The sequence below is a fragment of the Myotis myotis genome, unplaced genomic scaffold, assembly GCF_014108235.1.
Source record: "Myotis myotis isolate mMyoMyo1 unplaced genomic scaffold, mMyoMyo1.p scaffold_m19_p_8, whole genome shotgun sequence".
Lineage (NCBI taxonomy): Eukaryota > Metazoa > Chordata > Mammalia > Chiroptera > Vespertilionidae > Myotis > Myotis myotis.
The window spans coordinates 77,025,593-77,042,954 of record NW_023416390.1 but is presented as its reverse complement, the minus strand read 5'-3'; the positions used below and the strand labels follow the sequence as shown (position 1 = coordinate 77,042,954).

General features: G+C 38.1%; 1 protein-coding gene across 1 annotated transcript in view; it reads right to left on the bottom strand.

The window, feature by feature from the left end:
• Window positions 1–17,362, bottom strand: part of ZRANB3 (zinc finger RANBP2-type containing 3) — a 243,488-nt gene that overhangs the window by 46,597 nt on the left and 179,529 nt on the right. The window contains exons 9-12 of the mRNA XM_036320667.1: window positions 8,382–8,501; window positions 5,833–5,952; window positions 2,338–2,517; window positions 1,433–1,585 (exon numbers count right to left, since the gene is read on the bottom strand). Coding sequence (XP_036176560.1) covers window positions 1,433–1,585; window positions 2,338–2,517; window positions 5,833–5,952; window positions 8,382–8,501 — 573 coding nt within the window. The remainder of the gene's footprint in view (window positions 1–1,432; window positions 1,586–2,337; window positions 2,518–5,832; window positions 5,953–8,381; window positions 8,502–17,362) is intronic.

Here is a 17,362-nt window from a genome sequence, read left to right as displayed (position 1 = left end):
GTCTACTTTTGGAATTTTCCATTTAATGCTTTTGGACAACTCTTGACCATGGGTAACTGAAACAGTGGAAAGCAAGCCTGCAGGTATGTGGGCAGAACGCTCTATGATACCACATGTGCATAAAGCCAGGCACTGGAAAACCTGTGCGAGGTAACAGTAACCTACGAGAGACAAGCACCTAACTCAGGAAAGCAAGCTTCCGTCAGGGTGACTGGGTATCTTCAACTGTATACAAAGATATATATTTATCTTCAGATACACATGAACTTAATAAACATGTATATATGTGTGTTAAATGTCAAATTCTTAATACTTGTCATAGAAATGAACTTTAAACATATTTCAATAATTAGGATATTTTAGAGAAAGGACAACTACAAATAATAGTTATATTTTTATAGTTTGAATTATATATTTTTTCAATACTTAGAATACCTGGTTTTTAATTGACCAAAATATAATGTAATAAACACTACTAAAAGGAGTTGTTTAATTTAAAAAAATTCTTACAGTCCTAGCTGGTTTGGCTCAATGGATAAAGCATCAACCTGCGGACCAAAGGGTCCCAGGTTCAATTCCAGTCAAAGGCATATGCCCGAGTTGCGGGCTCAATCCCCAGAGGGGAGCGTGCAGGCGGCAGACAATCAATGATTCTCCCTCATCATTGATGTTTCTATTTCTCTCTCCCTCTCCCTTACTCTATGAAATTAATTTAAAAATATACATATCTATATATCTTTGTGTGTATGTGTATAAATATATATACATATATATATATATATATATATATATAAAATTCTTATATAAAGGATTCTTTTTTTTTTTAGCAACATTTGACAGAATGGCATTCTAGCATCCTAGAAAAAAAAAACTAATCCTGCAAATAAGATACATAAAAATTTAGAAAGATTCCACATAAAAATATTGTTTTTATGAAACTAAACTTTATATTAAATTTTTAAATTTGCACTTTGAAAAAACATGTATAGACTTTAATTTTATTCTTATAATATCTGATCAATTCTTCCAAAAATTAAAATTAAACTCCCATAATTCTCATACCATATTGCCACCAAAGGAGTCTGTAACTTGCTTATGTTACATTTTGTGGCAAATTTAATACATCTTTCCCAACCCTCAGGGTCATAAAGATAGCCTCCTGTATTTTCCTCTGAAGTTGGATTCTACTTAACTTGTTTTTCTAAGGAACTGAACAGTGAGGCACTGATATTAACTGTTGGAAGATACAAGCCATGGCTGCAGCCTCCTTCCATCTGTTATTTTTTGGTTCTAAGCAGTTTTTCAGCTTTATGTGGAGGCTAGCTTTCAATAGCACAAATAACTGAAGATTGCTATTTAAAGCAATATACAATAAAGTTATAGTTTCAGGATATTAAAAAATAGAAAAGGATAAGTCATATAATCGTCTTACATGAGTGAACAAAACTTCATCCCTGAGCTCCTCCGAACTCTCATTGGGAGTCCAAGCTTCAGCAAACTGCAGGAAATCCCATTTTTCCTTTTCCCCTTCCTCAGCCTGAAGTCGCTCCTTCCTACCGTTCAATGTGCTCCCGGTAACCTGCGCCTGTAGGAGGGAGAAGCAGTGACCTTCGTAACATTTGCCTCACTGCTGATATTTGCTAAGCAATATCTTGATTTTGCATTTGAATCATAATCCATTAAAGAAAATCATATTGCTTCAACATATCATGTGCTGTAGTCATATAATTATTCAAAATCACAACCAAATTACTAGGTTTCACTAGACAAATTATCCTATTGGCTTTTCTCATAAAAACTTTTATTTTAATATTTATAAACTTTTGAACCTACATATGAATGGCCATTTTGAATATCTATACTCAGTGCTTGAAAACTATCTTTAGTCAAATCCTTTCTATAAACATTCCGCAAGGTTGGGATAAGAGACAGCTCAGGGGACAGAGCAAGCAATGTCCCTCCTACCCTTTCTAGAGTCTGGGTGCAGGGTGTCCTCTATCCAATATTAGCTCTGGATTCAAGAATCCTTCAGAGAAAGGGTTTATTCTTTACTTACGAAAAAGACTTGGTGCTTGAAAGCATTATGGTTCCTTGCTAGCTATCCCTCTCCTCTAGCCTCTAAAGTGGTAGAAGGGCGTGAATACAATAGGAATACACGTAAATTCATGCCTGTCTCTATTACAAAGGATAGCAGGTACGGTACTACCTTTTCTATTATCATCAGTATCTTGGTGTACTTAGGTATCCTTTGCCTGAAAACACTAAAACTCATCCTCTTCACTCATGTAGACTATGGGTTACTGTAAGCTGAGAACCTGGTTTAAACTCAAGCCTTACCTTGCGATTCAACATTCCCCACATGAGGGTGTCCAGAGTCCCATTTGCAATGAGGTAGTGAATATTCACAGAACTGCACTGTCCAATTCGGTGAGCACGGTCTTCTGCTTGCTTTATGTGCCCAGGGTCCCAGTACAACTCAGCAAATACAACGTGAGTGGCAGCAGTAAATGTCAAACCCTTAGCAAAATAAAGTGAAGAAACCAAGATGTAACTAAACTGAGAATATAAAATAGAGCCATGTGTAATAGTCTTTTGAACATATTAAATGGAGAAGAGAATGTGGAAGACTTAAAAACAGATCAGTTTTTCATACTAAGCCAAATTAAGAATATATAATTCATGAAAGGCAGATGAAGACTGCTTACTGCATGACAGCCAGGTGAACTACAAAACACACATTCAAAATGTATTTCCATATTTCAAAAGTCAGCTTGGTGGACACACACACACAGAATTACTTTATCGTCTGATGAGTAATGGATTCACATTAGCACTGTAAAATCTAATAAAATACATTATAAATGAGAAGATAATTTCTAACACATGGTATCCATAGCAACTAGGAGAAAGAAATGACATCCTCTGTTCATTTAATTCATACTGCTGTTCTATAAAGCAAGAAAATCATGTCTCCAGTCGTACTGTTCTCTTCCTGTGAAATTTCTTATGTTACATTCCAAAGGCTCTGAAGTCTACTAGCTTGTATCTCAATATATATAACACAATTTCATTTTTTATGCAATTGCCCTTTATATCAGTTTGAAATAGTGCAACATTAAAACTATCAACTGTCTTGTTTTATAGATAATACATGACATAAACAAATCTCCTCAAACTAAGAGTGAGTAAAAAATGCATGATGTTAGAGTTGGCAGGCTGCGTGAACTGCGACCCCTGCTTATGCTACTGCCACAGGCAGGTGGTCGACAGAAACCCCTGCCGTCCTTTGAGATGACATCCAATCCATGCCGATGCTCACATGCACTGGAGCTTGGAGGGAGGGACGCTTATGACTGCTGTATTGTTATTTTGACATGTGATTTTAACTTAAACTATTTTTATATCTCATAACAACATCATGCTAACCTTCATTCAACGGCGGCATTAGTTCTCAAGCTGAAAAATTCACTGAGGATCAATCACTATGGAACAGAAGTTAGAAGTAATAAAAATATGGAGAGAGCCAAACCACCACCATGCTAGCCTGTGCTGCTGTTTAGGCCAGGGAATGCCACAAAATATTAGAGATGATGTCGAAAAATAAGAAGTCGTATTTAAAGAGGGACACCTTTAAACACGTACAAAGTGTCATGTGACCTTATGAAAATGAAGGAGGAGCATGCTGGCAGGCTCAGCATCAATCTAAGACACTTCTAAACTACAACGGAAGATTCACACACCCGAGAGCAATGCTCTTTCTACTTTCCTTTCTTTCTATGAAGACACCGTGTCCACGTACATGAGTTTTTTTTTTTTTTTTTTTTAAATATATTTTATTGATTTTTCACAGAGAGGAAAGGAGAGAGATAGAGAGTTAGAAACATCGATGAGAGAGAAACATCGATCAGCCGCCTCCTGCACACCCCCCACTGGGGATGTGCCCGCAACCAAGGTACATGCCCTTGACCGGAATCGAACCTGGGACCTTTGAGTCCACAGGCCGACGCTCTATCCACTGAGCCAAACTGGTACCGGCAACGTACATGAGTTTTGAATGATGCAAGGTCTTTAGGAATACAGCCTAGAACAGCGGTTCTCAACTTGTGGGTCGCGACCCCTTTGGGGGTCGAACGACCCTTTCACAGGGGTCGCCTAAGACCATCGGAAAACACATATATAATTACATATTGTTTTTGTGATTAATCACTATGCTTTAATTATGTTCAATTTGTAACAATGAAATTGGGGGTCACCACAACATGAGGAACTGTATTAAAGGGTCGCGGCATTAGGAAGGTTGAGAACCACTGGCCTAGGATATCATGTGAGTGCGCTGTGCAATCTGAACTCAAAGTCTTTTCTCAGGCCACTCCTAAGCTATCCTGCCTGGCTCCGCCTACATTGCTTCTCCTATACTACGAGCACTCCATTTCTAATTTTAAGCTTTTTGGTGATATTTTCTATGTCTGGAATATTCTAACATAGAAAACTCAGATTACTGGAAATTTAATCCAACATGATCATGGAAGTGTTGAGACAATCATCCTTTGGGTTAGAATTCCTAGTGAGTTCTAGAACCATCTGGGTAAATCCTCATGGAGTTTCTCTGTATATACAATTTTATATACACACATTTGCTGGGTAAAAGCATATATTTGGCTCTGGTTCAGATTCAAGTCCACGGAAGATGCCAGATAGGCATACACCAGGCTGGACGCACAGCTATTTATTCAATTACTTTTCCAGATGCTAAATATCGTGGCTTAGACATTTATATTGAAGTATTTCAGAATATTAGTAGAAAAAAAAATCCAGAAGGCTCCCCTCTTCTACAGTGTGGCAGAGACTGCTACTGTCTTCCCCAGTACCTATTCTTGTCTTATTCTTTTGCAAAGTAACACCTGACTTTTAGCACCTGGAAAAAAGGCCTCTTTTCCCAGCCTGCCTTTCAGCGGCTAGTTGTGGCCATGGGACTGACCACAGGCTGGTGAGAGGTAGCATACCTCTCTCCAGCCAGCTGTCTGGATGGCAGCTCTGCAGAAGCTCGAGCAGCCCTCTTAGGAAAGGGAGACCTGCTATGAGTGGTGAAGAAGAAAGCCATGCTAGCCTTGGACTGTCTACATGAGAGAACAAGGTATTTAAGTCTTTTTTAATAAGGGTTTCCATTTATTTGCAGGCAAACATAATTCTTAATATATATATACATATATATATACATATTGATTTCAGAGAGGAAGGGAGAGGGAGAGAGAGATAGAACCATCAATGAGGAGAGAAAATCATTGATTGGCTGCCTCCTGCATGCCCCCCCATTGGAGATCGAGCCAATAACCTGGGCATGTGCCCTGACTGGAAATAAAACCTTGACCTCCTGGTTCATAGGTTGACAATCAACCACTGAGCCACGCTAGTCGAGTGCCAAATGTAATTCTAAGGACCAAACCAGGGGCACGCCATACAAAGTTCTCAGAAACAGAGTTCTTATTCCTCAGGCCATTTTACCTTATGGACTCGGAGGGAAATAACCAAGTAAGATAAATTCTATAAGAAAGGGATGGAAAAATTCCAGATAAATTCAAAGGAAGGAAAAACAGTCATGAAACAATATTACAATCAAATGTTCTATATTCTTCTAGAAAATTCTTTCCTTTAAAATTTAGGAAGATTTCAGTCAGCGGTGTTGAGGTCTCCTATTATACTTTCTAGCACTCTCCAACATAGAATGAGCATTGATCACTCTAGATACCAGATATAAAGTTATCACTATAAGTAATGGCCTTTTTATGATTTCAAAGACATTTTATTATCAAGTTGAGGCCAGAAATTTCTTACCTGACCAGCAGCCTGAATGCTTAGGATAGCCACACGGGTCTCAGGATCCTTTTGAAATTGATTAACCAGATGTATTCTTTCTGAAGACGGAACACTTCCATCTATCCTAACATACCGAGTCTAGCATTTACAAAGGAAACGGCAAATTAGCACAAGCCTGTATGTACCCATCTTATTTTATATACTTTACAGCTTATTTTTATATTCACATAATAAAATAGAAACTGGTTAAGATGACAGGTTAAATATCATACAAGAAGAATCTTAACCAAATTTCTTAATAGCTTCTGATAACAATTTTATGTTTTTTATTGAGTTTTATTTTCAAGATTAAAAACAATTTATTCATTTTTAGAGAGAAGAAAGGCAAGAGAGAGAGAGAGAGAGAGAGAGAGAGAGAGAGAGAGAGAGAGAGAGAGAGAGAGAGATATGAATTGGTGGCCTCCCACATGGGGATGGAACCCAAAACCTGGGTATGTGCCCTGACCAGGAATCTAACCCACCACCTTTTGGTGTATGGGACAACGCTCCAACCAACTGAGCCACACCAGCTAGGGCCTAGCAATGATATATTTTTTAATCTTTTAAGCTATTTGAGGGTAGGAGCTATGCCTAATTCATCTTTATACCATCATTGCCAAGTGCAATGCCTGTACATAACAGGAGTTCCATAAATCATGACTGAATTGCTAATGTTGTCTCAGTAAAATTCCATGTAAATTAATACGCCAATTTTCAATTAAATAATGTATCAGAATAACTTTCTAGTTATAGGACCACTAACTCCAGAGTAAAAGTAAAATCAGACATGCAAGAAAGGAAATAGAGCATTCTGCCCATGTATTAGAAATTCATGAAAAGCAGTACATCTATTTCTGAAATATCCCAATATTAACTGGGAAAATATCTTTTTTAATGCACCATTTGAGTTCTCTTTTTTCACATTATTAAACTTAAAAGAAATATGTATCTCCATTGAGGTGGGGAACAAGACACACACCCATGTTTTTAAGAAGCAGGGAAACATTAAGTGCCTTACTGAACAGTTTTGAATTTTAAGAATGATGTGAGTTGAGAAAAGGAAGCAATCCTGTGTTAGAACAGCTAAAAATAACTTATTTCTCTACTTTGTAAAACAAGAATAAGCCCTGAATTTCAAATAATATCATATGTATGTGCACTTTTATGGAAAACATAGTCTTAAATAGTTGAGACAGAAATATTCACTTATATAAGAAGACAGTCAAGTTAATCACTAAGTAGAATGTCCCTTATTAACTTTCTCTGTCTTCACAAAACAGATATAAATTGACCAGTGATCCATTTACTATCCATTAGGGAAATTATAAATCTTCAGAGAGTCTTTCTAAAGAAAACACATTGTTTTGAGCAGTTCACCTCCAACGCTAGGATACCTACATTTTTCATTCTTAGTGATGTAAATGGGATTCTAAATCCACCAGTAAAGCAGAAGCGAGGAAAAGAAGCAGACTGCTCCTCTTGGAATAGATTCCAGTATTTTAAGGTATAATGGAATCCAAATAAGAAAATCCTGTGAGTCTAATATTAAGGCCCAATCATTTCAAAGTTATTTATAAGGTTCACTCTCCCTCAGAAGGTGTTTTACAGTCACTATGAGGTAATCAATGAGAAAGTACCTTTCAATGTACAGCACCTTATTATCATCAATCTTTCAATGAAGGAAACACTGACATTACTTTTTGGGTAATGATGAATTAATAATGATAAATCTATACTGTACGAAGTAATAAAAAATATGGCTTTATTCCTCCATTTAAAAAAATCCACCTACACAGGCGAGAAGTTCTGCTGCTATGCATCTATCGAGCTCACAGTCTGTCAGGAGGTTTTATCTGGCTGCTTCTGGGCATCGCTAGAAGCCCTCGCACAGAAAGCGATGGCAGGTTTCAACTTTGGAAGAAAAAATGGGAGATGCGGTCACTGACAGGCAGTCGGGGAACAAGGTGGGCCTAAGAACCCTGCAGGAAGGCCAGCAGACTTGCTGGAGCTTACCTGGTGGGCCGCCTGGCCCTAAGCTATAGATTCACTTACACTACCAGTAAGTCTTCGTAATCATATTCTATAGAGCATGCTGCCTGGAGTTTGAAAAGTCTGACTATAGCTGGGCACAAAAATCAGCAGAATTCATCCTTCCTGTCCCTTCAACATCTCCCCCATTCCAAGGGTGCCTTTCGGGTAAACAAAAAATTTAACTTTTAACTGCCTACTATACCAATCTCAAACGGTACATCCATGAACAAAAACTAAATTCAGAACATAGACTATTAAAGCAGCATACTTTAATTAATTCAGATCATTTGATTAGTGGAAAATTATGAGACTGGTATAAAAGGCAAACTTTAATAGGATACCATCAACACAATAGTAATATAATATCAGGGTAATTTTTAAGAAAAATATCTAATACTAATTTATATACCATCATGTAAAACAGGCAAAAAAACACAACTCAATTATAAGACAACTGATGCATCCTGAAAGTACTTTATAGACAAATGGTAACATACCTTGTTTTCTATGACTGCTTCTGTGCAAGCCTGGAGCATGAGTAAGTGGTGAGCGAAAACCAGAAATTTAAGCGAATCGTTCTGAAGCATCATCTTAATATAATCCTTTACAGCACCTGCCTAAATATTAAAGTTAAACCTTATTCTTATTAACGTCATAAAAATGTTTATTAAAAGTCATTTTACTTTCTTCCAATAAATCAAGAAAAATTCAAACATTGATACATTTCTATGAATTTCTAACTGCTTTGTGTTCTAAGTAGCCCAAGGAAATAGAAGGTCACATATAATAGTGAGTGGGAGAAAAGGGACAAAAGAGGAAAAAGAATATATTCTTGTTGAGAAAACAAGAATATAGAAATTAGGAGGAAGAAAAAGATGACAAAAGAGTTTAGGTGGAAAGTAGACTCTAGCCAAGAAGAGGTTGGTGGTTTTTTCCTGAAGGTAATTTCAAAAAAGTTCATATACAAGACTAAGTGGAATAGAGTTAAGAAGAAAATGAAAGGTAAAAAATCAGATGAATAGCATAATTTTTTTTTTTTAAAAAGGGAGGACTAGAAAAGAATGAGAAAGCTGGGACTGAAGCTTAACGCTTAAGAAAAGTTTGTTTATTCATTGTTTAAGCTAAAAAGTTAAGTAGATTTACAATTAGGGCACTTTAGGGAGAAATGGAAAATGAGAGGCTTCAGTTTGTCTTCAGGATGGAGAAGGTTCAGAAGAGGCTGGAGTAATGAGATTAAGAGTACAGAAGGGAGGTCTGAGAGAGCAGGGAGATACAAAGAAATTGTTGGGTAGAAAAGAAAAAATTTTAAAAAGTGCAAACTAAATAGGCTTTTCTTAGTTAACGGGAGGCCAAATTACCTATTAAGAGTAAGAAATCAATCTGAGATGAATCAAATAAGACAAATTTAAAGTGGATAGCATGAATTAAACCTAAAACACAAATATAGCCTCTTAACTGTTAAAACTAGTTACTTTGACATTTTGGGAAAAAACAGTAGGCGGAACACATTTAACCTCCATCCCTCTCAGAGCTGTATTTAAATAATAGCAAAGTATATAGGGAGAAAGCATTGGAGAGGGATCAACAGCAATAAAACTTTAGAAGCTAAAAAGTAGACAGATGCCTGGTAACTGATCAGCAGTTACCTAACAACAGTTCCTAAACTGTCAGTATGAAAAACCCAGAAGAGAAGCACCTGGCTTGCAATGTTGTAATCTTAAAAAGTTCGGGAAATGACACCTCTGGAGGGAGGAAGGGGATGTGTCTAAAACAGGAAGATTGGTTGAAAGAATGTTTAGTAGTTGATCATGCGCAACACTCATCCATATGCTGTCTCTCCCATTCCATACAATAGTGACTTCCTATCCCATCCTGGCAGAAAACTAGAGATTTATTTTCTAGAGTGGGTAAAGCAAGGTATCTGGATGGAGGAATCCCACATCGACAGTAGGCTATCCAATAAAAATCCCGGGGAATAAATGAAAGTTACATAATAGATGCTGAGATCTGCTCTTCTCTCTCAATCTTCTTACCCCTCACAGGCCCATACTCTCTAGGCAGAGAACAGAATATAGAAAATGATTCTTTTCTGAGGAATCTGACTAACCAAAGAGAAAAGACTAAAGATATTGATACTGGGGGTTCCTCAGCACAACATCCCAGTCAGATCATCTTTTATTTTAATCCACAGTTTACAAGCCATATCCACAAATAGAGTTTCCAGCCATCATTTAGTGTCTTACTTGTAAATAAAAGCAAAGAACCAAGGATCAGCAGGCATTTGTAGAAAGCAACCTATATGAACAGATCAACTGTACAAAGAGAAGAAAATTAGGAGGGATTACAATTATAAAACAAGAATAGCATGCTACAAAAAAAAAAGTAATAAAGAGGAATGGAAGTATTCTTGGTAAAAAATATAATAACAGAAATAAAAAATTCACTGGTTATTAAAATAAGAAAGTCTTCCAGAAAAATTATTTAAAATATCTAAAATATAAGAAAATTAGATGACCAGGCCATCAGGGCAATATATGAATAAAAAGTTCTAGAAAACAATGAAGAGAAAACAGAGGAAAGAAAATAATCAAAGAAATAAAAATGTTTTACAGAACTTAAGGACTTAAGTTTCCAAAATGGAACATGGCAAAGGCCTAAGAAGATTCTGCACAATGGATGAAAATGGACCCAGAGCAATGTCCATCATGAAACTTTATAATACTGGGGACAAAGAAACGATTCTATGAGCTTCCAGAAAGGAGAGGAAAAGATTTCACAAAATCAAAATAGAATAAAAATTTTGAACTGCATTGGATACTTGAATATCAATACTAAAAATTCTAAGAGAAAATGATTTCCAATTAAGAATTTATATCTAGCCAAATTAAAAATCAGATAAAAAAACAGAATAAAAGCATTTTCAAATATGCAGGGATTAAAATAATTTACCTCTAATATACACTTTTTTAGAAGGCTATTGAAGAATGTGGTCGAGCAAAATAAGGGAGCAGACAAATGAAGAAAATAATCCTTATATAATAAAAGGCTAATATGCAAATAGACTGAATGGTGGAACAACTGAACAACCGGTCGCTATGATGTGCACTGACCACCAGGGGGCGCTCGCAGAACAAGGCCGGCGTCGGCAGCAAGTGGCAGAGCACGGAACATGCCCAGCGTCAGCCGTGGTGGGATGGTGGAGCAGGTGAGCGGGGGCACCAGACCAAGGCGGGGCGCTGGTCGCTGCCATCGGGGCGAGCCTCTGGTGGTTACTGAAAATTCTTTGCTCCCGCACGCCGCAGTCCTGCCTGGCGCTCAAACCTGCTGCTGGCGCCCGGTGCTGGCCCTGATCACTCAGTGCTGTCGGTGGGTGCGAGTGGCGGCTGCAGGCCCCGATCACCCCTCAGGGCTTCTCCACCCCTCCGGCTCCTGAGGGGTGATTGGGGCAGCAGCTACCGCTTGCACCCGCTGATGGCACTGGCCAGCACAGAGGATGGGCCGAGACCCGCCCCTGTGCCCACCACAGCCTCGCGACCCACAGTTCCTTTTAAGGTGCACGAATTCATGCACTGGGCCCCTAAGTATCAAATAAAGACGTAATTCAGCACAGGAATAAATAGAGAAAATCCCCAGGATGAGAGCTCTGCAGCAGACTGGATGAGCAACAGTCCCGACTGGAGTGGACCAAAGGCTACAGGGCAATTTTTTTTACATAGATTAAAATTAATAGAATGCTAATGTTTAAAGATATTGAGAGGAGCCCTGGCCGGTGTGGCTCAGTTGGTTGGGTGTTGTCCCATGCACTGAAGGGTCACTGGTTCGATTCCCCGCCATGACACATGTCTGGGTTTCATGCTCAGTCCCCAGTTATGGGGTGCAGAAGGCAGCCAATCCATGTTTCTCTTTCACATTGATGTTTTTCTCTCTCTTTCTTCCTCTCCCTTCCTCTTTCTCTAAAATCAATAAAAATATATTTTTCAAAAAAATTGAGAGAAAATCGCCGAAACCGGTTTGGCTCAGTGGATAGAGCGTCGGCCTGCGGACTGAAGGGTCCCAGGTTCGATTCCGGTCAAGGGCATGTACCTGGGTTGTGGGCATATCCCCAGTGGGAGATGTGCAGGAGGCAGCTGATTGATGTTTCTCTCTCATCGATGTTTCTAACTCTCTATCTCTCTCCCTTCCTCTCTGTAAAAAAATCAATAAAATATATTTAAAAAAAAATATATTGAGAGAAAATTAAACCACCAGGGAAAAGTCTGAAGATAAACTATTAAGAATGATATATAGAAGAAAGAAAACATACCCATAGTATATTGCACAGTTCTCCTGTAAATATTACAAATATGGTTCTAATAATATACATGGTGAATATTGACCAAGCCAAAATCAGCATCAGTTACTATAAAATTAATAAAGTATAACTATATCCATCCATTCATGCATCCATCCATCCATGTACCCACCTACCTACCTATCTCTTTGTTGGGAGAAGGGGAATTCAGAAAAGATGTAGATGTGTGGGAGGGAAGAGGGGTGAAGGAGCTAAAATTTTATCTTCCCCATTGGGAAGCCAAATGGTGACAGCTAAAATTATAAACAAACAGTAATACAAACCAAGGAGCAAGATAAACATGTAACTGAGGGATTTGAGATAAATACTAAAAAGATCAGCTACAAGAAAAGGAAGCGGTTGCCTTTGGGGAATAAGGTTAGGGAACTGTTATATTTTGAAATGGCTATTTCTCCTCATTCAACTATGACCATATGTGGCTTTGGTAGTAGTAAAAAAAAAATTAAAACAGGGGCATTTCAAAATTGAAAAATACCTATTGAAAGCTGATTTGAAAGCCCATTTTTGTATGTCTAAATTTTCTAAACAATAGTTATTCATCACACAATGAGACTGGAAGCTGTTAAGAACAGCCTTGGGTTTCAGTGCCTCAGAAAGTGGAAATGAAGCCCTCTCAAAATAAGGAGCTATAAATTCCAGATATGTTGCCATGGTAACTGAACCACTTTAATAAACTTCATGTTTGCCTAAAGAGCTATATTTACCATGATAAGCCTTTCAAAAAGTACATGGCAAGTTGGAGTCTTTTTAAGGTACATTCATTTCCCATCCACTGCAGCCTAATCACTGTACCCCAGCATCAGACACATTCCGTGCCTCTTCATAAGAAAGCATTTCAACCAGAAACTGCTGATGCCAAAGCACAAGCCCCCCACTCCTGACTCCTTCCAATCCACTGGTTCAGAATAATTTATGGTTACTATTAATTTTATAAAGTTCAATCATATTATGGGCTAAACAGTCTCTTGGGACTAAATTTAGTAACTTAATCATCTTTGTGATATTGCTTCCTAGGAGAAAATGCATTTGGAGAACCAAAATAACTATGTACAAACATACTTTAGGATTATTTTAGGGTCATAGGTTGGGATTACATAGATTTGCATCCTAAAACATACCATACATGCATTTTAACTATTCTGATTTTATTCTTTTTTTTTTTTTTATCCTCACCTGAGGATATTTTTTCCATTGACTTTTAGAGTGGAAGGGAGAGGGAGAGACAGAGAGAAACACCTATGTGAGAGAGACACATCGATTTGTTGCCTCCTACATGCCCCCAACCAGGCCTGGGAGCCTGCAACTGAGATATGTGCCCTTGATAGGAATTGAACCCAGGACCCTTCAGTCCACAGGCCGACGCTCTATCCACTCAACCAAACCAGCTAGGGCCTGATTTTATTCAGATTAAAACTATTACTTCATTGTCATGTTTTAAGTCATCTGAGCAGAAACTTGCTTTCAAACTATCTTAAGTGCACATTAAATGGAATGGCAGGTTCTATTAATGACAGCTTATGCTGGTTCATATTTTATAGAGGTAACAGAAAATGCATGTACTGACTATTCTATTTTATTTTATTGAACCTGGCCTGTTAGTAATGTGTTTGTTAGTCAAAAATCTCATTTAAATAATTAAGACTACCCACTACATCTCATTTAAAGAAATGTAGAAATGAAGAGAATATGTTGTAAAATTTGTTTCTTACATTTTTTTCTCAGTGACTAGGTGCGCATCATGCTTTCTGAAGTAAGAATGCAAAGATTACATTAAAGACCCATTGAAAATTACTTAATTTTTTTAAATAGTCAGTTTTTAATCAAATAACAAGAAGGAGAAAGAAAAAATGAAAAAGACATCAAACCTGAGCTATGACAAAAATTCTCTCCTTGACCAAACTTTAGTCTTCTTGACTAGGCCTTTCCCTTGGCCTTGAATCTGGCCAGTCCTTGCCAGGCCCGCATAGTCCATTCTTACCAAAAATTTTGCTAAGTCAGTTATTGAGAACCTCCACTTTTTTAAAAATATATTTTATTGATTTTTTACAGAGAGGAAGGGAGAGGGATAGAAAGTTAGAAACATCAATGAGAGAGAAACATGGATCAACTGCCTCCTGCACACCCCCCACTGGGCATGTGCCCACAACCAAGGTACATGCCCTTGACTGGAATCGAACCTGGGACCTTCAGTCCGCAGGCTGACGCTCTATCCACTGAGCCAAACCAGTTAGGACAAGAACCCCCACTTTTGATAACTGATCAACTCTTGATATCTGATCAAGTTTTTATTGCCTACTTTTGATGTCTAACTTCTTGACCTTTCTTAAGCAAGAATGCTATTAGGTCAGTTTAGCAAGAATCCCCCTGTGCTGGATGTCTCCTCTTAGGTGGATGTCTCCATCCACCAACCCCCTTATCCTGCTAGTTGGCTACCAATCCCCACCTGTCCTTGTATTTAGAGTTGAGCAAGCTCTCTCCTCAATTTCAACAGAGTTCACTCCCATTGCAATGATCTTTTTTTTTTTTTTTTTTTAAATATATTTTATTGATTTTTTTTACAGAGAGGAAGGGAGAGGGATAGAGAGCCAGAAACATCGATGAGAGAGAAACATCGATCAGCCGCCTCCTGCACACTCCCCACTGGGGATGTGCCCGCAACCAAGGTACATGCCCTTGACCGGAATCGAACCCAGGACCCTTCAGTCCGCAGGCCGACGCTCTATCCACTGAGCCAAACCGGCCAGGCCCATTGCAATGATCTTGAATAAAGTCTTTCTTACCATTTTAACAAGTGTCAGAATAATTTTTTCTTTAACTGCTATAAATTCTAGCTAAGGGAATATGAGTCTAAAAGAAGCTCCTCTAAGTTCTGAAGTCCTCAGACCCCAGACCAAATGGAAGTTTTGTTTAGATACTTGTGGCCACATACTTTCAGAAAAGCTCTTCAAGTTCTTCTCAGTCAATATGAGGTGAATTGTGACTGGTCTAAGCAAGCCTAGCACTTTCATTCCCCCTGCAAGTGATTCTGACAATAAGAAATGTGGAAAGTGTGCTGCAGGCTTAAAAAAACCCTCACTGACAAAGGGACTATGGGGAAAGCTTTTCATTGCTTTAGACATTGTGGCCTGAGCCCGGTACAGGAAATGAGCAGTCATCCTGGGGTTATGATGGAAGCCACCGAGGACAAGTGGTAAACTGGGTCAACCAAAGGACAAAGACAGAAAAACCTGGATTCTAAAAACCCCCCACAAAAAACAGCTTTATTGAATATAATTCACAAGGCATAATTCACCCATTTAAAGTGTATGATTCAATTTGGCTTTCACCGAATTGTGCACCCATCAATGGTTCTTTTTTTAATCCTCACCTGAGGATATGTTTTTACTGATTTGAGAGAGAACCGAAACCTAGGCATGTGCCCTGACCGGGAATCAAACTCCAACTTTTTGGTGTGCAGGACGACACTCCAACCAATTGAGCCACTCGACCAGGGCTGTTCATGGTTCTTAACTTAGAAACCATTTCATCAACCTGAAAAAATATTTTTAAATCTGGCAGAAGACAGCCTTCAGGGAAAGACTGGTGCTTTGGAAATTTTCACATGCCCACATTTTCTCACAGAAAACAATAGTTTCACTTCCAAAGGTGTTTGGGTGAACCATTTTGAATGTTATTTTACCTTTAGGCAGGTTCATGACTATATCTATAAATAGGAATCTAACACTTCAAATATATCTAATCTTTTGACATTAACCAAGTTCAACAAGCAGCCCACTTCCCACTGAGAAGCGGAAGGGCTACAAAATAGTGCACAGTGAACAACTCCAATTTAATACCTTAACCAACACGATTTTACAGAAGAACCTGGGATATTCAACCTTCCCATAAAACTTTTTGGAACAAGATATAATAAAGCAATCACTCTATCTAATCATTCTGCCTAATATAGAATAGGTGAGCAAGGATATTCCCATTAATGACATACTCCGCTGGGTTTACTCAAATTTAGAGAAAGTTAGAAAGTACAGGGGGGCCTTGACTTACGAGTTTAATTCGTTCAGACACTGAGCTCATTAAGGAGCTTGTTAACTCAAATTACTCTAGCAACTCCATGCAGAAAATTGGCCGAGAAACAGCTGGTATCTCAAAAAACTCGTTAGTCGGGACACTCGTAAGTCAAGGCCCCACTGTAAAGCCAATAGTATATGGACTTCTAAAAAATTGTTTTCATAAAAGTTGATTTCATGGTAGTTTGGTGATAAAAGTCACTAATCACAACAATGAATCTAAGTCTTTAAAAACTGAATTAAATTTTAAAACATTCTCAATTTCTCTCCTAACTCCACCGATTGGTAATCAACTTTATACTACTAAAGTATACATGAATAAACTTCATTGGGTGTTAAAAAGTATAACACATAGAACATGCAGGTTTTAAAATTCTGTACCTTCTCCATGCCTGTGCAAGGATGCTGAAAAATCATTAACAGGGAAATGGGCACCACTTTAAACCCACGGTCACTAACAACTATTATATGTATTCAGCTATCTTATGGGAACGGTAGCTAAGTGCATGCACTCTTGAGCAACACCCTTAAACTGTCTTAGTTTCTCTAACCATAAAAAGGGATAAAAAGTGCCTATTCCCCAAAGAGTGGTGGTGAGAAGTAAATGAGCTAGCCCATAATATGAACTTGGAATAGTGCTTAGGACATTGTAAACATTGTAAAAGTGTTAGATATTAATATTACTATAATTCTCCAGTAAATTGCAGAAACAACTTCAACCTTTATCACGTTCTATGAAATCAGAACCTCTGCTCCCGCCTTGGCTCTCAAACTTCCCACTGTCCAGAGAAAATAGAATTTATTATCTGAAAATTCCATTGCCTTTTCTTACTTTTATTCATCATAACTTCCTTCCCTTTTGTAACAAGAGATTTTTCTTTTCTTGTCTAAGGCAAATCCCTCCACCTGTGGTTCCAAACTTAACCATTCCTCACACCTCAAAATCCTTACACTGCTTTCCTTCTTAAGGGGATATTGCAGTTTGACAGAGCCTTCCTCCATTCCACATTCCACTATCTTTTTTCCTCCTCTAACATGAGAACATTATTGTTTTATTAGC